Source organism: Sceloporus undulatus, chromosome 4 (genome assembly GCF_019175285.1).
Source record: "Sceloporus undulatus isolate JIND9_A2432 ecotype Alabama chromosome 4, SceUnd_v1.1, whole genome shotgun sequence".
Classification (NCBI taxonomy): domain Eukaryota; kingdom Metazoa; phylum Chordata; class Lepidosauria; order Squamata; family Phrynosomatidae; genus Sceloporus; species Sceloporus undulatus.
In genome coordinates this window covers 153,363,003-153,388,789 of record NC_056525.1, presented here as the reverse complement: position 1 = coordinate 153,388,789, position 25,787 = coordinate 153,363,003, and the positions used below count along the sequence as shown (strand labels likewise).

Sequence of the window (25,787 nt, the reverse complement as noted above, 5' to 3'; positions counted from 1 at the left end):
CAAGAGAGAAAGCATTTTAGGGCCTATTCTATTGTGGTGGCAATGGAGGAAACTTTTCTCCACCCTCACTGTGTCTGCACTGTATTGGCCAACAAAGCTTTTTGAAATGGTGAAGGACCACTTTCGTGTGGGCCCAGAGAATTCACTACCTTATAGTGGGAGGGCATCTGGGGTGGCTATACACCTCGGTCATATTGAGTGTGTTTACAGTCTTGTACAAAACTAAAATATCTATACTAATTCTGCTGTCCTCTGCATGCTTACCTGAGTGCAAGCTCCACTAAAGAGAGTAGTTCTTGCTTTAGACTGAATGGATATTTGAGACTGTTTTATCTTAGATGCTGTGAAGGTTCTTCAGAATTGTAGCCTAGATTAATATTTTAATAGAATTGCTCTGTGCAGCTTGTAAATATGCCAACTATCGCAATAACAAAGTTATAAATAATGCATTTTATGTTCGATAAGAAAGTGTTGCATGTATTTCAGTTTATTTCTTTAAGTTCTTTTAGTTATCTATTCCTACATCTTCATAGTTTCTGGAAATTTCTACATTTCTAGATTCTTTAGCCTCACAGTTACCTGTCTCCTACAATTACTTTTAAGTAGTTAATCTCTCTTGTTTGTTAGTGAAGATGAGCTGTATGAAAAATAACAATGGAAAAAACCCATACAAGGATGTTGACTTTGGAACTGCTCTTGTCACAGTATGTGGCACTTAGGGCTCTCCCCATCTTGGGGACCTGAGGAAAGAGGCAACCTTAGTCACATTCCTTACCTCTAAATACAATTGGTTTCAGAAACTAAGAGAACACTTATAATTCTCAAGAAGCAGAGCCAGGTTACTTTCTCAGCACAGTGCTGCCTTTTCCATCCAGATGCCTTCTAGTTTGGTTGGACTACAACTCCTGGAATACACCAGCTGGCATAAGAGGACATCTAGTTTAGGTAGGCTAGAAGACCATGTCACTCACATTTCTGTGTTAATGAGCAAGCTTACTGATACTGCAGGTAGTGTTCCTATTGTGTGTGTCTGTGTGTGCTGTATGTTTAATATTTAGACATAATTTATTACCATATATACTCAACTATAAGTCGACCTCATGTATAAGTCAAGGGCAGATTTCTGGGTCAAAATTATGGATTTTGCCATGACCCATGGGTAAGTCGAGGGTGAAACTTGGAAACTTCTTTGCTGTGTGTATATATGTGTGCACAGCAAGAACTAATTGAGGCTTTTTGCTTCAGTATTTCAACTTTGTTTTCACCCTTGACTTCCCAGACAGCAGCGGTCAGCATGGGAGAGACAAGGACTCTGTTTGTTTAACAGCAATCAGTCCCCCAGGACCTTTTCTGCTTGGCTCAAGAGAGAAAGAAACATGGGGAAATCTGAAAGAGCTGCTATCACATTACCATACTTACTCATAAATAAGTCGACCTGGGATTTTGGGGTCAATTTTTGGGCATAAATTTTTAGACTTATAGATGGGTATATAATAATAATACGTTTTATTTATATTTTCCCACTTCTCCCGCTAATAAATAGCGCACACACTTGCAAAAGCCAATCTTTTTTGCCAATGTAATTTTAATCTAATCTGTAAATTTCTAGGTTGCCTTTCACTAGAAGCCTCAGTGTAGAGTACTTCTTAAAATATCTAAAACTGAGTCTTATAAACAGAAAACACCAGTTGCTCAGATTATGCAGAACAGATGAACTCATAATTGAAAGCCACTTACGTCCTATGATAGAATGACTAAGCAGGTTTTTAAATCTTTACCTGGCGCTAGAAGTACCTCAATGTGGGTGCCAGACAAGGTTCCCTAGAGAACACATTGATGCTACAGCACAGATGGGCTTTCGGTTGCTCACAATACACTTGTGCTTTCAAATTGCAAAGCAAGCTTTGATATATTTAGCTCCTGAAAAGGTTTCTCTCTCTTTTTCTTAGGTTCCTTGCATTAACACCTTGGAGATTATATCATTTGGTTTCACTCATGCTCCTTGGAGTTGTCACGATGCAGATGATGAAGGAGTTGGTGTTGTCTCGACCAAGAGGTAAAGTGCAGTATCTGACTCCTATGCAACTTTTTTATCAGTAACATCTGAAAACCCATGAGTATCCCTTGATCTTCCTAACTACAGCAATAAAATGTCTAAAATAAACTACCTTGAGTAGAAAGCTGGTTGCTTGATAGATAATGTATTACTTGCTAAGAAAGGTGCCTCATATTGAGTGACTTTATAGAGTGAAATATTATATTCCATAATAATGTAGGTATTATTGGGGGGGCTTGTACATGTGTACTGGGGGGATTTCTCTCCCGTAAACAGCAAAACCATACCTTGTACTTCACAGTATGCAAAAGAATTTTGCAGGTTTTTGCAAGATCCCTTTGCATACTGATTTTCCAGACTAACATGGTTTGAATTATACTTTACAGTTTAACTTTCACAAGAGGATTGGACCAAATGACAAAAATGCCTTCTATATTGAATGATCATCTGTATCTTGTTTTCAGGTGCACAGTTATGGAGAAGCCTAACTGACCGGTAAGTGTTAGAGACCAACACATACTAAATAATTTATTGTGTTAGTGGTTTATGAATATTAGACCCTTCTCATGGTATTAGGTAGGAGACGGAGTATAAACACTGCACGTTTCCTTACTTGCAGTTTTAGCATTTTTTTCTCCAGTGATTAATTTGTCAAGGAACATGTGTATATCCTACCATGGGAAACGTAGAGCTCTGTCAATCTATCCCTGGAAGTTCTTGTTCCTGAACTGAGAATATGACCTAGAATACAGTATGTTTTACATGCCGTGTTGAGCTGTGCTGCAGCTTCAGGTTAGAAAGAGAGAGGGAATGGTGACCAAGCCATGTTTTGCATAATTACCATTCTCCTTTTTTGGGAGGGGGGGATGCCAAGTAGGAATATCACAGTTCCATGAAATTAAGTCATGAAACATTCTAGATCAAAATTTTCATTTCTTAATAATGCAAAATATTTTGTTTCATCTCTGATGAATTTTGTGAAGAATATTCTGTTTGGTTAGCCTAGTTTGAACTGAATGTTTATATCTACCTCCTTTAATGACTAAAGCGCCAAATCATAGTACTGCACTAGCATATGCAGCACCTACATAACTCTTTTAATTGAATCTCTAATTACTGTTCACAAATTTATTGAATTGTTTTATTTCAGCCCTGCCCTCCCCCAAGCTAATGGAAATTTACTAGGCATCCATACTTATTTTCTCCCAAGAGTGACACTGTGGAGTAGATTTGATTGAGAGTTCATATTTGGCCCCAAGTCATCCAGTGAACTTTATAGTGGAGAGGAGTCTATCCATTCCAAATCAGAAACTCAACCAGTATACCACCCTGGACTGAATGAGCTGATCATGACCTCTGAATAAGCGGAATTAGCTGCGCTAATAAGATGAATGAGCTGATCATGACCTCTAAAACTGGTAGCAGTAGTACTTTTTGGTTCTGTATATTGCTTACATAACAGCCAAAAAAGGCAAAATTACACTATATGAGCCAATCACAGGAGCCAACAAGTGTGCAATAAGTGCAATGTGCACTTATAATAGGATAGTTGGCAAACAGAAACCAACCTCTCATGGGTTGCATGCAATATATATGCAGAATATCTGCAGAACATTAAAAAAATTAAGGTGACAGACATATAAGATTAACAAGACTTTGGTAGAACCTCCTTCATACATATACTTCTTTAGATTCCTTTGACCCAAGTAAAACAAATGGAAATGCAATCACATCAATATGTACAAAAACACATCCCAGCAAGTTAGGATAAGAAAAGAAACATGGCCAGTATTACCAACTACAGGTAGAAGCAATCATCAAGGTTATAGAATGCTTTCATAATTACCATAGCTACTTTTCCTATTGGCTGGAGAAGAATGGATGTTCCATTTTAGAAGTCTTATACATATGACAGATAAATCTGTCTCTTGATACCCTACTTGTGCCTTGTGCACAGTGTGTGTGTATTTGTGCATGTGCCTTCAAGTTGCCTGTAGACTTATGGTGACCTCATGAATTTTATATGGTTTTCTTAGGCAAAGAATACTCAGAGGTGGTTTTGCCAAAGCCTTCCTCTGAAATATAGCCTACAGCACCTGGTATTTGCTGGAGGTCTCCTATCCAAGTACTAAGCAGGGTTGACACTGTTTAGCTTCCAATTCAGACAGGATCTTGTGCTTTTATGACATTTAGGCCAACTTCTGCATGATACCCTTTTTGTTTCTTTAATGAAGAAGACATACATAATATGAATGTTGTATTAAATATGTATTAGGGATGTAAAAGTTTGCTCACCTCATTCGTGGCAGTGATTGAGGCAAATAATTCATACACACACACAAACACACTCACACACACACAACTTGAGAAAGGTTTCACAGTATGCACTCTTGCCATACATAATCCTTTTCTGCATATTTTTTTTCACACTACACTGTTAAAGCATTATGATTCCACCTTGACTTCCATGGCTACTTCCAGGGCTACTTCCTGTGGAATGATGTTATATAACCATGAATATTTGCACAGATTATCTTGTTTTTAAAAAAACCTATATTTTCCTACTCATACTTGTGGCAAGAACTTTTGATGCAGCACAGCTTTGTGTTACAAGTTTTCACAGAATGTTGAAAGCTCAAAGTTACTGAGCATGTGTTTCAAGGCAGGGGATTAGTTTGTCTGCATACATACTACTTACATTAGTTAGCCAAAGCTAACAAAATGAAATTCAACACGGAGAAATGTAAGGTATTGCACTTAGGGCGGAAAAATAAAATGCACAGATATAGGATGGGTGACACCTGGCTGAATGAAACTACGTGTGAAAGGGATCTAGGAGTCCAAGTAGACCACAAGTTGAACATGAGTGAACAGTGTGATGCGGCAGCTAAAAAGGCCAATGCTATTTTAGGCTGCATCAATAGAAGTATAGTGTCTAGATCAAGAGAAGTAATAGTGCCGCTGTATTCTGCTTTGGTCAGGCCCCACCTAGAATATTGTGTCCAGTTCTGGGCGCCACAATTCAGAAAGGACATTGAGAAACTGGAGCGTGTCCAAAGGAGGGCGACAAAAATGGTGAAGGGTCTGGAAACCATGCCCTATGAGGAACGACTTAGGGAGCTGGGGATGTTTAGCCTGGAGAAAAGAAGGTTAAGAGGTGATATGATCGCCCTGTTTAAATATTTGAAGGGATGTCATATTGAAGAGGGAGCAAGCTTGTTTTCTGCTGCTCCAGAGAACAGGACACGGAATAATGGATGCAAGCTACAGGAAAAGAGATTCCACCTGAACATTAGGAGGAACTTCCTGACAGTAAGGGCTGTTCAACAATGGAATGTACTCCCTCGGAAGGTGATAGAGTCTCCTTCTTTGGAGGTCTTTAAACAGAGGCTGGATGGCCATCTGTCAGGGATGCTTTGATTTGGATTTCCTGCATGGCAGTGGGTTGGACTGGATGGCCCTAGTGGTCTCTTCCAACTCTATGATTCTATGATTATTCTGATGGATGGGGTTTTCATTCCCTCATTTACCTTTGCTTCTTGTGGTAGGAATAGATGGGATAACAGGGTGGTAAGAAAGTATATTTACTACCTTTTCTAGATATTGTACCTTGTAATTCAGTGATTCTTAAACAGTAGGGCAGGACCCACAGGAAAGGGGGGAATGAGAATTGCTCAAGGGGGAACATGAAACTTGAAGTCTCTGATTCCTCCTACTCCTCCTTCCTCTTGGCAAACTTTTTAATGTGTAAAATTTAGGCATGTGTTGAGTTAAATATTGAATTTACTTAAATAAAAGTGTCCTAATTTGAATGATGTTTCATTATAATATGTTAAAATATGAATATTCATGAATGTGCAAATAAAAATATGCACTAAATAATTTTTTTAAATTTATATGCTACTTTGAATGGAGGGCCATGTGATGTGCATGTAGATGTAAAGAGGGAGAGGTCCCATAGGTAAAAGTTTGAGTATCACTGTTGTAATTAATTGCAAAAACTTTCTCATAGATCTCTCAAGTCTTCAAAGCTTCTTCTAACAGGGAGTGCAGTCCAATTTAGGGCTGTTTAAGCTGTGACTGTTCACTTTAAGTTGTACCCCTGGGCATGCTTCCTAGACTTAGGACATTGCAGTTGCAATATATATGCATTCCAGTTTGGTGTGCAAAAAAGAAGAGGGTGAGATTTGTAATGGAGCTCATCATTTAACAAACAATGGAAGTGTAGTGAACACGTGATGGGAAAATAGGCTGCTTTCCCCCCATTTCCCTGCTGCATCCCTATTACCATTAACCATTTTCCATAATACCTTTCCTGAATCTTTCATGATTTACACAAGCCAGTGTTTACTCTTAACTCAGAATTTGAAACCAGCTGTTCATGTCTGTATAGCATTGTTGTATATGAGATGGACAATAGTAGGCCCTACTCACTCTCAGGTGACGTTGTTTCAGATAAAAAACTCACTCTTTCTCTGCTCTTTGGTTTTTTACATAGCTATTATTTCATGATTTTCACTCTTTGCAGGAAGATTTGGAAGAGAATAGTATTCTTTTCCATAGTAAACTTTGTCATTCTTTCTGTGAATCATTGGAAGTATACCAGTTTGCAGGAGACCTATTTCCAGGCACAGAAGAGGTGCTGGTGGTAAATCTTATATACATACCCCTTTCTTACTATATTTTCCCTCCTGTATCCTGTCTTTTTAACCCATTTTCTCAAGGAATGGGCTAAATTATTGGCAGTTAGTTTGAAGATCCTATAGAGGGCAGCAGAATGTATTTAATATAATTCTTTTTCAGGTGTACGTTTATATGCCAGTAGATCTGTTCCAGGGCATTACTTCTAAAACTGAAAATTTGGTACCAGAGGCAGCAATAATGTGGAAAGAATAGGGATATGTTCCTAGACTACAAAAAGTAGGGCATTTTGAACATGTTTCAGTAAACCTTTTATCCAAAATTAACGATATGCACATAGGAAATGAAACAAGCAGGTTAGGTAAGCCTTGCATGAATAAACAAAAACTTTTTGAACTTTCTACAGACGACTTGCAAGCTTCTTCCAAAATTCATCCAGAACCCCCCCCCCCCCCTTTCAGCAGCCTCAGTTATATTTTGATTTCCATTAAAGACTTAAAGATTGATGCCTTTTCTTTCTTTCTTTCTTTTTTAAACAGGCTGATAAGACAGCCTAATCTGCCTTCTCCTTTCCTCTCTGTTTGGGCTTTTCATGCATGCTGAGGAAGGGATTCTAAAGACAGCTGCTATAACTTTGCAGCCATGTACAACTACAGTAGCATTAGCTGATAAGTATCCCATTCTTTTCCAGCTCGACCTTCATTGCACTATTTATTGTAGATACGCTGCTACAAGTCAGCAACTGAAAGTCTGTTTTTCTCCGGTTGTCTTTCACCACCCTCCCAATGCTAATGCTACTGAAAAGCTTCCAGCTAGACAGAGGACAATGAAGAAAAGAGGAAGGGCCGGGTGGATAGGAAAAAAGTTTTGTTAAAAGGAGCTTCTTTAAAAAATGCTTTGTTACCTGAGGTATGCTTGTTCTTTGTAGGACAGAGTGAGGAGTTTGCCTCAATTGAGGGTTGTTGTTGTTGTTGTTGTTTAATGAATTTGTTTAAACCTAGTACTCTGCTGTGGCCACAGGCCTTCTTGAAATTGAGTATTCTTCTTGGACATAGTTGACAGCTGAAAAGCCAAACACTTCTGGATTTTTAATAACGTTTTAAAATAAAAAAATCTGTTCATCAGTACACATATCTTAATATGTGCAGATAAAAATCAATGCATTTCTAAAATGCATACACACACTTTTATCCATTAAAAATTCATACAGTTGGGAGAAAAAAGCTCCAAAAAATGCAACGTTTTACCCCCAAGGAGGAAACTTGAATAGGAGAAGCTCATTACTAAACGGTGACGGGATACAAACCGCCGCTTTGCGGCGCTCCCCCGCTGGCACCATTTGCTCCGCGCGAGAGCCGCAGTAGCCAAACCACGCGACTCCCGCGCGGAGCAAAAAAGAAGCTCCATTTCGGAGCTTCTTTCCGCAGCGCACTGATGACGTCACGAAGCGCCAAGGGCGCATTCATGACGTCATTAGGGCCGCGCGACGTTCGGACGCTCAGCGTCCGATACGTCAATATGGCGCCGGCCATGTAGAAGGGCCGGCGCCATATTGTACGGACACAGTCCGTACTAGACTTTTAAAATGGGACGTCCTCTGGACGTCCCAACTGCCAGTATGTAACCAGCCTGTATTACCAAAATAAAAACCTAAAAGAATTTTTTTTAAATGGTTTATCCCTAGTATATGCTTTAGGAAAACTAGGTATATTTAACCCAAGCTTTACTGGTAACAATGATTTACAAGAGTGTCCCTTCAAACAAACCCAATCTTTATTGTTAAGGTCAACTCCTTTTTACATACAGCTGAGAATTTTGTCCTTCCTCCATTTTGCCCTCATCCCTCCTACCCCAAAAGAAAGCAATTGGTACAAGCTAAATGTGAAACAAGCATTGAACATTTACCTCGAGAAGACTGCCTCCTCCGTGGCCACAGATTCTCAGTTTGTATCTATCCACCTGTGATCTCTAGGGAAGATTGTTTCTCACCCATCCTGACAAATAGATGGAGCATTTGGAAGTAGGACCTCTAGCAGGTTGCGGGATGTAGATCTTAACCTCCACATTGCTTCCCACTTCAATTTTTCCAGTCTTGTCTTTTCTGTGCTACCTGTGGAACAACTGGGGAGAAGCCTAGGAAGGGAGTAGTTTAAACTCTTGTTGGTTTCACAGGACCTCTTCCTGGCCTGGGCAGCAGTGAGACATAACCAAATTATGGATAATTCCTTATCTGCAGTCTAGAATGAATCTTTATGGTGAACACACAGTGCAGTGTTTATGAAACTTTTTACAAGTTTTAAAAAGAAGGTCAGTTGTGCACTCAACCCAGCATTGTGTACAGTCAAGAAACTGTGGACTATAGTTGGCTCTCCATATCCGTGGATTCAGACATCCACAGCTTGAAAGTATTTTTTTAATATAAATTCCAATACACAAACCTTGATTCTGCTATTTTATATAAGGGGCACCATTTTACTATACTACTATATTGAATGGGATTTGAACATCTGTGGATTTTGGTATCCATGGGGATTCTGGAACCAAAGCCCAGTGGATACCAAGAGCCCACTCTACTGTCTAAAAAGCTGGTTTACTTACCACATTTGATTTTCAAGCATGATGTCTCTGAACAGCCCAGTTTATACTGAACTTTCTTCATGTGATCGTCACAAAAGGATGGATTGTAATAGTTGTTGTGTTCCTTCAAGTCATTTCTGGCTTACTATAACCCTAAGGCAAACCTATAAGGGGGGTTTATTGGCAGGATTTGTTCAGAGGAGGTTTGTCAGTGCCTTCCTCTGAGGCTGAGAGAGTGTGACTTGCCCAAGGTTACCCTCCGGGTTTCCATATCTCAGTGGGGATTTGAGCCCTGTTCTCCCATGGTCCCAATCCAGCACTCAAACCCCTATACCACACTGGCCTTTCTGGATTGTATGGAGGTGGGTTAAAGTGCATGTATGCTTGTGGCTTGAAATACCTAACAGGATGTAATATAAAAACAAGCTGGCTCCTTCATTTTTAAGCTTTTAAATCATATAGTTCTTTAGAAGTGTGGAAATCCTTATGAGAAGTCTTTCTCCTTATATAGTAGCAGTAGGGAACTGTGGCCCTACACATGTTTTTTGCCTACAATTTCCATCATAGTCCATGGTGTGCAGTTAGGGGAACTGCTTCTGGATTCCCCGAGTTACCCACCTCTGCCTTACAAATGAAAATCCCATTCCCAGCCTGACATGATATTTGGATAATGGAATACTAGGAATTGTCATTTGAGAGTGAATGACATATAGAAAACAATACCTTGCCTAAATTGAATTGTATATGGAGCTTATGGAGTTCTTTATTTACCCTGTTACCCCCAAAGTAGAACTTCTGCAACATGGTTTTCCAAATAAGAAGATTTCCAACTTGATTTCCAAATAATTTATCAGGGGTCCAAAGCTGTAGTGAGCACTGCACATTAGTTAAAATAACCCTCTTTTCTCCACATTATTTGTACCACTTGAAGATACATCTTTCAAATAGTTTTACCTTGGGATGCAGTTTTTCTCTTGCCCTCAACAGATTAGAGCTCAACAGATGACCTCAACAGACTAGAGAGTTGGGCCAAAACTAACAAAATTAATTTCAACAGGGAAAATGTAAGGTAGGCAAATGAATGGCACAGATAAACTGTGGGTGACACCTGGCTTGATAACCGTACATGCAAAAGAGATCTAGGAGTTTTAGTAAACCACAAGCTGAACATGAGTCAACAGTGTGATGCAGCAGCTAAAAAAGTCAATATGTCTCTAGGTTGCATCAATAGGGGTGTAGTGTCTAAATCAAGAGAGGTAATAGTGGCACTCTATTCTGCTTTGGTCAGGCCCCAGCTGGAGTACTGTGTCCAGTTCTGGGCACAACGATTCAAAAAGGATGGGGACAAGCTGGAGCATGTCCAGAGGAGGGCAATCAAAACGGTGGAAGATCTGGAAACGATGCCCTGTGGGGAGCGGTTTAGGGATCTGAATATGTTTAGTCTGCAGAAGAAAAGGTTAAGAAGTGACACGATAGCCATGTTTAAACACTTGAAGAGGCATCATACTGAAGATGGAGCAAGTTTGTTTTCTGTTGCTTCAGAAACCAAGACATGGAGCAATGGATGAAAGCTACAGGAAAAGAGATGCCACCTGAATATTAGGAAGAATGACCTGGCAGTAAGAACTGTTGGGACCGTGGAATACAGTCCCTCAGAGAGTTGTGGAGTCTCCTTCTTTGGGGGTCTTTAAACAGAGGTCATCTGTCAGGAGTGCTTTGATTATGAGTTCCTGGATGGCAATAAGTCAGATTTGATGGACCTTGATGTCTCTTCCAACTCTGTGATTTTATGATCCTTTAATTTCTGGTGTTTGTTTGGAGAAAATGAAGAATCTTCAACTGCATGAGAAAAATAAATTGGAAAGGCTTACTGCTTTCTGTTTGCCATGTTGGTTGGTACTAATGGGAAAAGTTGTGAAGCACAAAAGAGTGGTGCCCAGAATGGGCATTTATTGGATAATAAAGAGGTAGCCTTTTGACCTTTACTTGTATCCTGGTTTGCTAAACAAACACATTGGATTACAAAACACTCTTTGGGATTTATTGACAGGAGGCCCAAGAACCTGGGTGTCGTGTGCAAACATCCGGGTTATGACGACACCGGAGGGTGTGCTTTTCATCGGCACATCTGATTAGTCACTAACTTGGGTAGGAATGTCCTGGCACGAGCTTATCGTAGCATGGGAACACATCAGCAGAATAACATGTTTATTTCCTTTCAAGAATTTCAGGAGACACTCTGGTCACATGCAGCTTTGTGTTCTGCTCAGTCCTGCATGGAAAGTAAATGTTGCAACATAGTTTCTGTGAAATGATCTCCCTAGTAGAGACCCAGTGTGTTTATATACTAAAAATCATTTGAAACTTTAAACCATGAGGGTTCCCCCCCCCCGCACGTTCTGTACTATAATCCTCTATGAGACAGCAACTTCTGTCCTTGTTTAAGCTTTTAGCAGCATTCCCTTGAAGTTCTCCCTAATCCCATGGTCAGCTGAGTTTCTTTAAACTGCAGGACCAGAGAAAATGAATAAATTGCAAAAACTACTGTTCAGGAAACAGGTGGCAAACCTTGTGTTGATAACTATTTGTGCTGTAGACCACTGTATGTTATGATACTTGTACTATTCAGAGGTTTGCTTTGAAATAATGGCAATAAGGATAATATTTACCTCAGTATATAAATATATATCTTTTCCATTTTCTCCCTTAATACAACTATGCATTTCTTGCTTACTAAACTTTGAGATGCAGTGTACACTTAATAATCCTGAATGAAGGAGACAGAGTATGTTTCTCTATTAACTAGTAATTTTCTTTGGGATCGTTGGACACTCTTCTGGAGTGTTTTGTAATATGTATAAACCAGATTGTTAATTGACTTTTCCAAAAATTTTACATACCTGGAAAGAAAGCATTGCCTCAGCAAAGCAAGGTTCATTAATTTACAAAGGTATTTAAGAAAGAAAACTTAGGTATAAACTGTATCATAAGCAGTAAAAGTTCAATTTGTCACTCTATAAAATGGAGCTAGTCTGCGCTATACTATGATAAACACTCAAAGTTTTGTCAAAACTAAAAAAACCAAAACATGATAAAATTGTTTTCAGTAGTACATATAAGCTTGGAGTCAGAATTGCCAGTTTATGAATGGGAGGACCTTCGATTCAGTACAGTGTTCTACTAATGGAAGAGGAACTCCCTGTCCCAGATCTGCTTTCTGTACTATAATCCTCTGAGACAGCAGCTTCTATCCTTGTTTAGGCTCTTAGTAGCAGAGGGTTCTCCAAGTCTCCACTGCATTTTTCCAGGAGAGACAGGGGGTAGTGGTCAAAGGATAAATTGACTCAAATCTCCTCTCTACCTCTATCAGTGGGAGCAGTGAAAGGCACTTCATTTGTGGGATCCAACTCATTAACTTTAAAAAAAAAAACCTGATTAATCCTTAAAATGGAAGGTTGTAAAGAGGAACTGTTTTATTCGAAGACAGTCATGTTTCTGAGCAACTTGTTAGTGATCAGCTAATTAGTTAAACACATGTATGTTGACACTGTTATATGGGAGAAAGATGTCAATTATATAAACACACCTTATGGCTTATCTTGATACTATTGTTTTAGAATGTTTGATTTCATTTAGAGAACAGTTATGGCTCAGCGGTTAAGACACTGACTCTGACAACTGCAAGATCGGCAGTTCAAGCCCCAATTGCCACATGATGGAGTGAGCTCCCATCACTAGTCCTAGCTTCTGCCAACCTAGCAGTTCGAAAGCATGTAAAAGTGCAAGTAGATAAATAGGTATCACTTTGGTGGGGAGGTAACAGCATTCTGTGCAGAAAAATAATTGTGTGCATCTACAATTAAGCAGTCTCTTTTGGTTTGGCACAAGAATTAACAAACATTGTTTAATATCGGAGAGAGTCTGTGAATATATAGGGTTTTTAAAGGTGGCTCAAATAAAACTTTCAAATAGCCTATTTTTAAAAAACTTTTGTTCATAATATAATTCTGTTTTCTAACTACCCATAGGGTAATTAACATGCCCATGTAAATGTTCCACCATCCTCAGTCACTGAAGGAGAAAAGGAGAATTTATAGGGTTGTATTGAATAACGGCACCCCATATTTTGCTTTTGGATACTACTTGGATAGTGAAAGGTCACAACATGCTGTTGCTAAGCACAACCCCTCCATACTCACAAGCTTTCATTTACTTGTCTAATTAACAAATTGTAAGCTGCTCTGATAGCCTTGGCTGAAGAGCGGGGTATAAATTTATTATTATTATTATTATTATTATTATTATTATTATTATTATTATTATTATTATTATTTATATCTTGCTGTTTCTGTCCAAAATGTTCTCAGAGTGGCTTATCTTATTAAAGCAATAAAATGTATACTTCATTGTTAGGAGCACTGTAAAAACGTAGCAGAGTAGTAGTAGATAGATTAAAAACTGAACAAGAATGATTAAAGAATATCAAATGTATAGGTGAATAAAAATGTCTTTGCCTGGTACCAAAAGGATGTATGAAATAGTGACAAAAAGGAGGTTTATCCTAAAATTGTGTATGTATGAATACATGCATGTGCCATATTTTGACCTGTTGACTTATGATAACCCCATAGATTTCATAGAGTTTTCTCAGGTGGTTTTGCCAATTGCTTCCTCTGAAATGTAGTATATAGTACCTGGGATTAGTTGATGGTCTCCCATCCAAGTACTAACCAGAGCTGGCCCTCGTAGCTTCCAAGATCAGACAGGAACTGATGCCTTTAGGATATTTAGACAGATAGGTACCCAGAAATGGAAGGACTGTTCCTGATAACTTCCTGAGTTACTGTATATAATCATGTAAAAGTTGACCTATATAAGTCAGGGGAAGGTTTTAGGGACAAAATCATGGATTTTGATATAGCCCATGTGTAAGTTGAGGGTAAAACCTAGGGGCACGTAGGAAAGGATGTAAAGGTAAAAACACCACTTCTTTCTCTTCTCCTTTTCTGGACCTCTCCCAACCACCTAACACCCCTGGTGCTGGAGGAGAAGGTTTTAACATCAGATTGGGAAGGGAGGGCATTGGAGTTAAATGGGGTGTTTGGTGGGGAGAGAGATCTGGAGGAGGAGGAGGATGGGGAGAGAAGATTTTAACATCAGATTGAGAAAGAATTCACATCTTTCACAAACACTCACACATACACACACACACACACACAAGCCTGGGCAGCTCTTTCAGAAATCAGTGCCAAGGCACACAGAGTAGTGTTTCTTTCATGACCTTTCTAAGTAGTATTACTGTATTGACCAGTATATAAATTGACCTAGAATTTTAAGGACTTTTAGTTGAGAATATATGGTAATTCCATTGCAGAAGCACTTAGGGAAACATTAAGGCACCTTAATGTTCTGGCAGAACTGTGTGGAAACAGATGATCCTAGAGGTATCAAGGTCCTCTAATTGTTGAGGGATGTATAATGGATGAAACCAACACCTTGATTTATGCTGTGCTGGACCGAGCACAAGGACAGTTAGGGCAGGGGTGGCAGAACATGTAGCCCTCCAGTTTTAAGTGTCTGCACTTTATGAACAGTATTCAAGGGAAGTCCCATATGTAGTACCATTTACTGCAAATAACATGCTAATCCCATCATGAAAAACTGGCTAGGCTGCCTCTCAGAGGGATAGCAGTTTTTCTATCTCTTAAGTTGCTAAACCTTCTGGTTTAATTTACGTGTGTCATTTAAGTCTCCTAAAACTAGGACAGTGCCAACAGCATCCTCTACCTGTGAACTTAATTTCTGAGGGAGCGTCCAGCCCAGTGCAGAACAGGAAATCAGATAAACCACTCTTCAACAGTACATCCTTCTTGTCTGGCTTGAGCGTTTGTTTGTTGGCTGTTATCCAGTCACTTATGAATGTCAGACACTGATTCAGCACTTCCACAGCTTCCCACGCATCTAACAGAGAAAGTTCTATTTCATTCTTTACAGTGAGAGTAGAAGCTGATACAAATAAAGGTGTAGAGAAGGAAGATGAGAAGAGTAGATAAACTTCCTTGGACTTTTTTTATTATTAAAGGAAGGGGTTGGCTTCCTAAATATTGGAGGAGCAGTATCCTGTGTTTGTGAGCATGCTAGTTCGCTATTCATTTTGTAAATTACACTCTCAAGCTAGACTTTATTTATCTGATATATATCCCACCTTACTCCACCAAAAAAATGGTACTTAGGACATCAGACAGTAAAACTCAGATAATATGAAATACGGCAATCTCTCCACATTTGCTGCAGTTAGGGGGTGAAGATCCCCCATGAATATGGAAAAACCACAAATTAAAAACACTGTTCTCTTTATCTAATAAAACACCTCTAAGAATCTCCAGGTCCTCCAGTGCAATTCTAAGGTAGGATCATACTGGAGGACCTACAAATGCCTAGAGAAGTGTTTTCTCTAGGAACATCTGGGTTCTCCAGCCCAACTCTATGGTCTGTTTCCAGCAGGATTGCAGTGGAGAACTTAGAGATTCCTAGAGGGAACATATTAATCAAAACCGCAAATAATTAAAGGCGCAAAAGTCAAAACTGCAAATGTGGAGGGCCAATTGTATAATTAAAACATATTAAAACATAGTTAAAAGCACATAAACCAAAACAGTGTGCTTTGCTTATAGTATAGTTAGGTTTGAATAACAAGGTTATTTTCTCCTTGCAGAAGCACAATAAAGAAAGGGCCAACCTGGCATCCTTCAGCCAGAGCTTTCAGAGCACTGTGAGTGCCCACCACATAGGAACCTAGCAAGATGCTTTATACTGACTGACTCAAACCATTGATTCTTCTATCTGGGAAGTGTTTTAGATTTTGGAATATTTGTGTATACATAATGTGATATCTTGAAGATGAGACCCAATTCTAAACTTGAAATTCTTTTATGTTTTGTATACACCTTACACCAGACCTGCACAACATACAGCCCACTGGCCACTTGCAGCCTTTCAAAGGATTTTGGGTGGCCCATGAGGATGTGGAATTACTTCAAAGGCTCCTCCACTGCTTAGCCTTCTCCCAAGGAGAGGGCCAGACAAAGGAGGAGGACGAGCAAATACTCATGCTGCAAGGCCAGGCAGAAGAGAAAGTGGATGGGCTAATGCTTGCCTCGCAAGGCTACTCTGCCACTTGGCAGTCTCCCGAAAAGAGGGATGGGCAGAGGGGGAGGATGGGCAGCAGAAGAGGAGGACAGAATTAACATTAATAATTTGAATCATTAATGATTGATTGAATAATAAGTAATGATTAATATGCTTTAATCATTAACTATACCTTTACTTGGAAAGTGAGCAGCTAAAAACCTTTCTGTAGCCTGAAGAAGTTTAGCCTGTTTTAATTTTGCCACTACCTACTCCCAGGTTGTGCAGGTCTGCCTTATACACATAGCCTGAAAATAATTTTATGTGTAGCCCATGAAATAAGTTTTAGGTTTTGGAGTATTTTGGATTTCAGAATTTCGCAAAATGGAAACTCAACCTGTACAGACACTTATTTTTGGCTGGTAGCTAATTGGGTTGACAGGTTTCCTCACTGCTGGAAAATACCAGGTCAATGGTGTCCTAGGCTATGCTGGTCAAAAGTAGGGATACCTACAGCCTCCTGTGTCGTGTTTATTAAGCATAGACATTCTACACATCATTATATTGATATATGACTATTAAGAAAAGTCAGTTTGTTCAGTGGAATCTGACAAAGCATTTATTCACTTAATCTTTCTCTTAGTAATCATAAGGAAAAGTAGACATCCCTCCCTATGATTGTAATTTTCAGCTCATATTTCTTGTCTATAGGATGAAAAATATCCAGAAGTGGTTAAAAATGAGTTTCCTGACTCATGAGTATGAAAAATGACATCATTCCTTTAAAGAAAATTTATTAAGTTGAAAACCCCATCACTACTCAGTACATGCTTCTGTTGACACTTGAAAACATTCAGCTTTAGATGATCACGTTTTTCAAGTGTTTCAGAGGGCATATCTAATAATATCTGGATTATCGTAGTGTTTCAAGCCAACTGTGTGACAAATGGGTGATCCATTTCTTTCCTTCTTGGACATAAATAGAGGCTAGTTTTAGAAGATGCTTTTCTGATACTATAGCAACTGTTGTGTGAGTCCAAAATAAGAATATTTCTATTTTAGCTGCTTTCATATTTGATAGAATGATCATTTCATGGTTGTTGGTACTGCAGCTAGCATATTACCAGTATTTGATGTTTTAGTTGTGACACACTGTTTTCTGTCTAATTTTTAAGGTGTATCTATACTGGAGCACTTTATATAAAAGGGTACAGTTTTCATTAAGCATCTGTTATACAAAGAAACAAAATACAGTATAATGGTCCCAGATAAGCTTCTCAATCCTTATGCAAGTAAAGAAGGAAAGAAAAAGCTTGCTTGATTCTGAAAGCAGTCACCTTGGGATGCTTACAGGCTGAAATAAAACACAATCCCAAAGTTTAGAGCGTTACCAGTTTGGGATGTCTTGTGAATTGTGACCTCTTTGGTTAAGGAAATCCCTGCAGCTTCTTACAGGTAAGTAATTCAAAGAATACCACTAACATGTTGCAGGCTATTTAGGTACTTTGCTGTACCATATTTGCTAATAAAATGCTCATAAAATTATTAGTATATTTTTAAGTTAGCATAATCCAAAGGATCTAAAATTATTCAAGTTGGACAGCTTAAACATACAACAATTTCTGATTTGTTACAATGTAGTGTTTGGAAAAAAATAGACAAAGATTTTCTTTGATAACGCATCTAGAATCTACAGCAATCTTCTATCTTATAGTTGTTCAACAGGTCCCTGTAGCCAAAACTCTGAAAGAACTTGTGGTGATCATCTTTCAGTGGTAAGAAGCTTGGCACTCTGTCTAGTTCTTCTCTTGTTGGAAAAGAAATGCAGCATGACTTGTGCATGGAACTTTTAGCATAGTTTCAAGTTTTGTGACAGCGTTATATGAACATCTGAATTAAATCAGACCACTGGCCCAGTATTTTCTGTGTTGGATGGCAGCAACTATATAGAGGCTCCTAAAAGGTATTTCTTAAAACTGATCATTGCAATCCTTTTAGCTTGAATGTGGGTGTTGAATGAACCTAAAACCTGCATGAAAAGCATGTGCCATACTTCTTATCTACTGTATTCTTTACAAGCCTATCACAACTATATTCATGTGAAAGTTCTGTTGATAACCAGTGGATTGAATTTACTACAACATAACATTAATGCATAGTGAATTAATTAGTGTTTTTTTTTTAAAAAAAAGCCAGGTTATTAGATTGCAGTGGAAAAGCTAATTGTACACAGGAATGGAGTGCCAATGTTCATGCCTTAGCAATCACTAATATTCCCTTCCTTCCTCCTCAGAATTTGGCACAAATCATTTGATTAGTCCTGTTGATTTTTAATGGGAATATTAAGAACTTGTCCTAGTCTCATCATTAAAATCAAATAGCCTTCCAAATGCTTATATTTGGCTGGCTTGTGCCCAGTGTGTGCATCTTTCTCTGTTTTGCTCTCATGTAACAATACTGTTGTTTGGCATTTTAGTTCCTAAATTTATTCATTCATTAACTTAATATTTACAGATACATTACCACATAGATTTCTTCCTTAGGGAAGAAGCTAAGTGACTCAATCCTGAGGGTTTGTATAACAGTGAGTACCCCAGGAACATGAGCTTTATCATTTGTTATCTGGATGGGAGACTGAGTTGCATGCAGCTCCATCATGCATGTGGACTCCCAACTTTGTAGGGAAGAAGCAAGTCTATGCTCGAGAGGAGTTTAATATAGCAATAGCAAGTACATTTCAATACTGCTTATCAGTGAACTAACACTCCCTGAGCAGTTTACAATGTGTAAGCCAATTGCCCCCAACAAGCTGGGTATTCATTTTACTGATTTGTGAAAGGCTGGAAGGCTGAGTGGACCCTGGAGCCCTGCCTGGGATTGTGGCTGCAGTACTGTCATTTAATCACTGCACCACCATGTGCGCTGATGCACTGGGGAGCCATGGCATAGTTCATAGGGAGCCATTGCCTCCTGTTTCTGCAGAAGAAATGTATCTTAAAATAGCTCTAGGACACTGATGAACAAGAACCACTGAAACCTAGCAGAATAATGCTGGACAGTCAATAGAGTGTGCAGTTAGTACAGCTGCTTCAGTATGTGAAATGACAGCCTTTCACCTGAAGCAATACAAATAATTTTGCCTGTGAAATAAATGAGCATTAGGTGAAGGTGGTCCAGACTCACTAGGTCATGGCACTTTCTTTGTTACTACCATTTTCACAGCTGTTTGTGCCATTGTACTCCCTCTATTTAGGTTGTCACTTAATAACCATTAAGGGCTCTGTAATCCAGTGGAACCTAAAGAGAAATAATGATGGATAGGATACCTTAGAACTGTTGCACTGATAGTTTCAAAGCAGCTGGCTATTCAGCAGGAAGCTTTAGCTATCAAGATTTGTGAACGTAAACCTCTCCAGTATTCTGTAATGTAGTGGGTGGCCAACTGATAAAATTCCCCACTCTGTTGGCTTTCTCAGTTGTGTATCCTGTGTTGGATGCCCTCCAAAGAAAAGCTTGTGTGGCTCCAAATTGTATGTCTTTTTTTGTGTGTGCTACTTAAGACTTGGATTTTTTAAAAAAAGTTGTTTGTACTTTGCAGCATGCTGTTGTGTCTAGTTTGAATATACGTATTGCTTTATTGAAGTGATGGGGAACACAGTATGGCTTTCCAGTTGTTGCTGGATTGCATCTTTCAGGATCATTCACATTGGCTATGCCAGCTATCACTCTTGCAATACCAAAAGGGCCACATGTTCCTTGCTTGTTATTTTCAGTCTACTAGCTTTTATGACAGATATGTTTGAGCTGCTTTCTGTAAGACCGAAGTGTATTTATAATATGGTTTGTTTAACTAAGTAACCAGTCTTTTTTTAAAAAAAAAAACTTAAGCCATCATATTAAAGAATCTCAAATAATATAAAATAAAATAATACAGTCGGACCTTCTTATACACTGATTTTTTATACACGGATTCAAGCATACACGGTTTGAAAATGTTCCAAAAAAGTATAAATTTACCTTGATGTTCCATTTTTTATTAGGGACACCATTTTGCTATATCATTATACTTAATGGGACTTGAGCATACACGGATTTTGTTATACACGGGGGATCTTGGAACCAAACCCCAGCGTATAACAAGGATCCACTGTATTGTTCTTGTGTCTTACCTTGATACCTTATCAAGATGAACTGACGCAGACCAGTGCAAAATCTTAAATCCACTATGTATCTCAGAATTATCATTCAAAGCAAAACCGTGGCTTTCAAGGAGGTAAGTCCTGGCGAATTACCGATGACTGGCACTATCTTATCCCAAAACACTTCATAGGTCTGACATTCCTACTGGCATCTGACATGGAACTCTGACACCGCTTGCTCATTCAAAATGATACTTACTCTCTCTCTCTCTCTCTCTCTCTATATATATATATATATATATATATATATATATAATATATTCTTAAGTGAACAAATCATACAACTTGGTATAAGGAAGGGGCAGGCAAGTAGAGCTATGCGGGAGCTTGGCAAGGTATTCTTCCTCTTATAGCACATTGAACAGCAGAAAAAACCCCCCCCCCCCCCCCCACACACACACAACTTAAGCTACTGATAAAAGTTCAGGGTTGTGGGGAAAACACATTTTTAAAAAATGGGGGGAAAGTTTGCAATTTATATTAATACTGTGACACATTATTTTATGTATTAGCAAGCTTGTTCAACCATGTTTTAAAGCTTTTTAACATCGAATAATCCAAAGTTGTTAGGCTTTGATATGATTTACATCTTTCAATAAAACACCAATTTTTACTGCTTATTATGCCTATTAAATCTGAATATATGTACACTATACATAATAAAACATACAAAGTACTCTCAGGGTTGTTTTGTTGAACTTACGTTAATTGAAGGATTTGTTCCTGGATGGCTTTTCTTGCTATAAAATAAAGTTATTAAAAAGAAGCAACTGACAGTTGATACTGTCTAAAAATGAACAACTTCCAATAAACTGGCAGCAGTTGAAGAAATAGTTTCAGTTAAGGATATTCAATCATGATTTTGGTTGCATGCACGCTGCAGAAATAGTCCAGTTTGAGACTACTTTAACTGTCATGGCTCAATTCTATGGAATTCTGGGATTTGAAGTTTTGTGGGATATCTAGCCTTCTTCATCAGAGAGCTCTGGTGCCACAATAAACTACAACTTCCAGAAATACATAGCCTTAAGCCCTGGCAGTCAAAGTGTGTCAACCTGGATTTTTTCTGCAGTGTGGATGCAGCCTTGGTGCAGATACAATGTTGGGAAGAGTCATAGTAGAGCAAGGCAAAGGTGCTGGAGATAATTGGTTTCAAAATGTGATATGGTAAAAGGCTCTTGACCAATCTGATAGATAGCCTACCCTGCTTCTTTCTGTTTTTTTAAAACTGCTGGAGGGCCTAGACCAAAGAGCAGGAAATTAAATGGTCTCAGCCGAGTTTCTGTTTTAAGGCAGAGCAAGATTGAGGATGGAACAATTTCCAACATTGTTATTGTTTCATGAAATGAACTTCTCCACAGTGTAGTGTGCTTTGAAGCTACATATGAAACCTTTTCTAGGCCATTTGCCTAGGCACTCTTACTTAGTATATGAAAATATGGATGTTAGGCTAGTATGCAAAAGTTATACTTGTCTGTGCCCTGCTGGGAGAGCATAGCTGTTGGCACATGCAGAGACAATGCAAAAGCTCAAAGAGAACATGTGCCTAATTCACTGACAATTCAACAGATACGGACACTACAAGATAGATGTAAAGGACAGGAAACAGAAATGTTGCAAAAGTTGTGCATTAATGAACTATAGATACTTTGCGTGGAATTCTGTTCAGATAAGATGCAAAGGAAAGGTACATCTTTCTGTCTTCATCAAAGAGGGTTGGTATAGCCAAAATCTGTTGCAATTGATTATGACTTAACTGAATAATTGCCTTTGAATTGCCTAGCCAACTCTAAGTATGCATATCCACACCCACTATGGAGAACATGGAGTAAAAGGCGTTTCTGTTCCAGAAGTGACCTTACTAGGTGTGCTGGGAGTAATTGTCATGGTAGCACTGGCAACTTAATGGTTCCTAATGAATACATGATGATCCATAATGCTGATCTATTACTGTAGACCCTTTTAAAAGATGTTTTAGTTATAAAGGGAAACCACAGGTCCTGTCTACATGAAAAGAGAGAGCATGTTCAGGTGTTAAACTCATGTGCTGCCCATTTTTCCTGTCCTCCTTTTTCATTAGGGGAAGAAATTGATATTTCTGCTTTCACTTTTAAACAAACTATAGTTTCCCATGACATCTGAATTTAGAGGATTGTGATTTGCTTAAATTATGGTCCAGGAACAAGCCAAGTTGTGATTTTGGAATTTTTTTCTAGTTTCTTTAATTTTCATCCACAGTAAACTAGACTGTATCAGTTTGCGTTTGAGGTCAGATTTACTCCAATAAAGCCATAAAAATAAAACACTTGGCAGGATGGCATTGTTCTTAATAATATTTGCAAGCAAGACAAATACAAAAACAGTTTCATTAAGTATTACATTTTATCATTAAGTGATCACTGGAATCGGTAGTACCCCACAATATAAAGCATTGAATGCAAGAATAGTATGTGAGGGTCTAATTGTCTGCACAATTTTTAAAGCATGAAGCAACGATTATGCCACTATTACAGTTAAATAACTGTAATAGTACCACAATTGTGTTTCCAGTCCCCCAAATAATAACAAGTTTTATAGAGCTTGAAGTCACAGGCTTGACAGCAATAGTACATGTAACAAAACAATAAATTTGTATTTCATTTATATATGCTAATCTATAGCATTTCACAAAGTGATTAAGAAAGACAAGTACATGAAGCTCATTGCATGGCAATTCAAACCTCATCACAGTTGAGGAGTATCTGGAACATGGATTTGTGTGTGAGAAATTTTTTAAAAAGGGTGTTTTCCCCAGTACCATTGGTGTAAATATGGTTGAGTTGTTGACATGGGGTTAATAAAGGTTGCATATATGATTTGAACATAGTAACATTTAAATATGAGATGAGCTCATGAGCATTCATGTGGGTTCTGTTTTCTCTACAACATAAACACATATTTCACAAGAGCAACTCAGGAGTGGGGTAGTACAGTGAAAATAGAGTTGCAAAATAAATTTATATTTGGTATATTTGGTGGGACCCAGGGGAGGGTATTCTTGAGGGCTGCTTCCAGGCTCTGGAACACCATTCCTAGATAGGTTTGATTGGCATGACACGGACCATGGTGTCCACCCGGCAGCAGGTGACGACTTTTGTTTTGACAGGAATTTGGGAACTGGCCACTTACAGGGAAAGAACTTTCAATAATGTGTCATATTGTCATTATATGTTGTTTTAAGTTGCTTTTCATTATCTTGTTTGCTTAATGATAGTTCAACTTCTATAATATTAGTGATGTGAAGTTTTTGCCTGTGTATGTTTTAATTTTTGCAAGCTGCTTTGAGTCCCTGCAGTGGAAAATAGCGGGATGTAAATAAACAAAATAACAACAACAATAGTACTGAATGTTTAATAGAACTATTTCTTCAGTAGTGATTTTCATGCCAATCTACTGGCATTTTGTAAAGGTAAAAGGTAAAGGTAATCCCTTGACATGAATGTCTAATAAATAAAATCTATTATTATTATTATTATTATTATTATTATTATTAATCGTAACTGACTGTAAGGGGCGGTGCTCATCTCCATTTCTAAGCTGAGTAGCCTGCGTTTTCCGAGGACTGCTCTGGTGGTCATGTAGCCAGCATAACTGAACCGAACACTCTTACCTTCCCACTGAGAAGTGGTACCTATCTATCTACTTGCATTTGCATGCTTTCAAACTGTTAGGTTGGCAGAAGCTGGGACTAGTGATAGAAGCTCACCTTCTGATTTTCTGATCATCAGAACTGGCATCTTAACCATTAAACCACCATATCCCTCAGTTTTGTATATTTTTGTATTTTATATTTTTTAGAGATACATTTTGTAGCATCCCCCCTATTAACCCCCTCTCCCTAAAAATTCAGAACATTTGCAATATTGCAGAACACTTCCATAGCAGAACTAAAATTTAGGAGCAACTCACGTTCATTAAGAAAACTGAGAAGTCTCACCGTGAATGTGTAAAGCAGTTTAAAAAATATTTGTTTGTTTAACTGCAGTTGTTTTATCACAATGACCTTTAAAAAAAACATTTATTTGTCAAGTTGGGTTTGATTCCCTGCTTGGCTATGAAACCCACTAGGCAAGTCACACACTCTCAGCCTCAGGGGAAGGAAATGGCAAACCTCCTCTGAATAAATCTTGCTAAGAAAACCTCATTACAGTTTCCCTTTAGAAATGACTTGAAGGCACAGAGCAACAAGATAGTTATGTATAAACATGTGGTGTATGCCTTTAAATCATTTCTTTCTTATGATGACCCTATCATGGAGTTTTCTTGCCAAGATTTGTTCAGAGGAGTTTGCCATTGACTCCCCCAGAGGCTGAGAGAGTATGTCTTGCTCAAGATCACCCACTGGATTTTCACAGCTGAGAGTGGATTCAAACACTGGTCTCCCAGAGCCCTAGTACAATACTCAAATCACTACACCACATCACAATCACTTAGAGTCAGTTTTTACTTTGAAAACAGGCACAGGTAATAGATCTTTTAGTAGGTATTCCAGAGGAAATAAGAACGTGGCACCCTCTGACCCAAAGTGACTATGGATCTCCTCCTATGCTTCCTCATCCACCTTTGGCAGTAGCTCTAGATAAATGAAGTCCTACTAGGAGTCAATACTAATACTACCGTCAAGACTTGCATTATTATGAGGCTGCATTGTGAGAAGCTACTCTTCAGTTAGATGTTCATTTCAAACATGCCAATTAGCCAGTTGTTTCTGAGAAATACTTAGAAATGCTGTACTTACTTTCTGTGGGGAAGAGTATATATCTTGCCTATATGGTGGGCAAGTACATGTCAGACACCTGTTGTTGAAACACAAATCTTGAATTAGCCCACTCATCACTTTGAAATAAACAACCATGTTAGGAAATAGCAGAGGCTCCTTTGACAACATCCAGGGTGAAACACACATATGCTGCTGTTGCAAGAAAGAAAATGTTTTTACTTGGAAAAAATGTAGAACCTCCCATTCATTTTTTCCTAGTGCACTACGCCTCTCTTGCGACCTCACTGGATCATAAGAGACTAACAGAGAAGGAAAACAGCTGTTTGCCAATAGTGTGACAGAGAGAGACAGCCAGCAAAACTTAAGTTAGCTCCAAACTGGTTTGGAGTTGCATCATGCATTGCACACACACACACAAAATGAAAGA

At 38.5% G+C, this 25,787-nt stretch overlaps 1 protein-coding gene and 1 long non-coding RNA gene across 2 annotated transcripts in view; one reads left to right on the top strand and one right to left on the bottom strand.

Annotated features, from left to right (window-relative positions):
- The window catches only part of RETREG1 (reticulophagy regulator 1), a 57,880-nt gene that overhangs the window by 11,355 nt on the left and 20,738 nt on the right, over window positions 1-25,787 (top strand). Inside the window, exons 2-3 of the mRNA XM_042462370.1 lie at window positions 1,950-2,056; window positions 2,521-2,551. Coding sequence (XP_042318304.1) covers window positions 1,950-2,056; window positions 2,521-2,551 — 138 coding nt within the window. The remainder of the gene's footprint in view (window positions 1-1,949; window positions 2,057-2,520; window positions 2,552-25,787) is intronic.
- LOC121928094 lies at window positions 11,200-25,629 on the bottom strand. Its single transcript, XR_006103441.1, has 2 exons — window positions 25,379-25,629; window positions 11,200-11,546 (listed from the first exon to the last, which is right to left on the bottom strand). It is a non-coding gene; the product is annotated as an uncharacterized LOC121928094 (long non-coding RNA).